Source organism: Chlorella variabilis (assembly GCF_000147415.1).
Source record: "Chlorella variabilis unplaced genomic scaffold CHLNCscaffold_25, whole genome shotgun sequence".
Classification (NCBI taxonomy): Eukaryota; Viridiplantae; Chlorophyta; class Trebouxiophyceae; order Chlorellales; family Chlorellaceae; genus Chlorella; species Chlorella variabilis.
This window is the reverse complement of record NW_005435063.1, coordinates 528,282-528,888: the sequence shown is the minus strand read 5'-3', so window position 1 is coordinate 528,888 and position 607 is coordinate 528,282. Positions and strand designations below refer to the sequence as shown.

Below are 607 nucleotides of genomic sequence, written 5' to 3'. Positions count from 1 at the left end.
GTTCTGACCACCCCCCTCCACACACACAGACACACACACACACACACACCTCCTGCCCCGCAGAACCTCATCATGTTTGGCACCTACAAGCTGGTGCAGAAGATGCCGGGGGGGGACAAGATGGTGGCCTTCACCCGCATCTTGCACCGCACCACGCAGGACGCGCTGTCGCCGCGGGTGCCCACCTTCCTGGCCAAGCCGCTGCACCCAGGTGGGGGGGGGCGGCGGCGGCGGCGGCGGCAGCGGCAGCGGCAGCTGGGTGGCTGGTGGCTGGGGATGTTATGCCGCAGGGGTGGGCGCCAAGCGGGCACCCATCGCTCCGCTGCCGCTGCCCCAAGCACCCGCCGGCCGCCTCCGCCTTCACCCACCCACACCCACAGGCATACGCATGCCCCCCCCCCACCCCCCCACCCCCCCACTCTCCCACACCCAGAGTGCGACGCCTGGTGCGACTACCCGGTGGCCGACCGCCCCAACGCCATCCGCCAGTTTTTGGACGCGGCGCGCGCAGACCCGGGCCTCATCCGCGCGCCCTGGCTGTACATGATCGAAACAGACTTTGTGTTCATCAAGCCTTTCCTCATGCCTCCCGCCGAGTCGGGCGCCA

The 607-nt window shown here is 69.5% G+C and overlaps 1 protein-coding gene across 1 annotated transcript in view; it reads left to right on the top strand.

Moving 5' to 3' along the window:
- Positions 1-607, top strand: part of CHLNCDRAFT_139592 (hypothetical protein) — a gene marked incomplete at both ends in the record, with an annotated part of 3,794 nt that overhangs the window by 670 nt on the left and 2,517 nt on the right. Inside the window, 2 exons of the mRNA XM_005844061.1 lie at positions 64-211; positions 434-561. Coding sequence (XP_005844123.1) covers positions 64-211; positions 434-561 — 276 coding nt within the window. The remainder of the gene's footprint in view (positions 1-63; positions 212-433; positions 562-607) is intronic.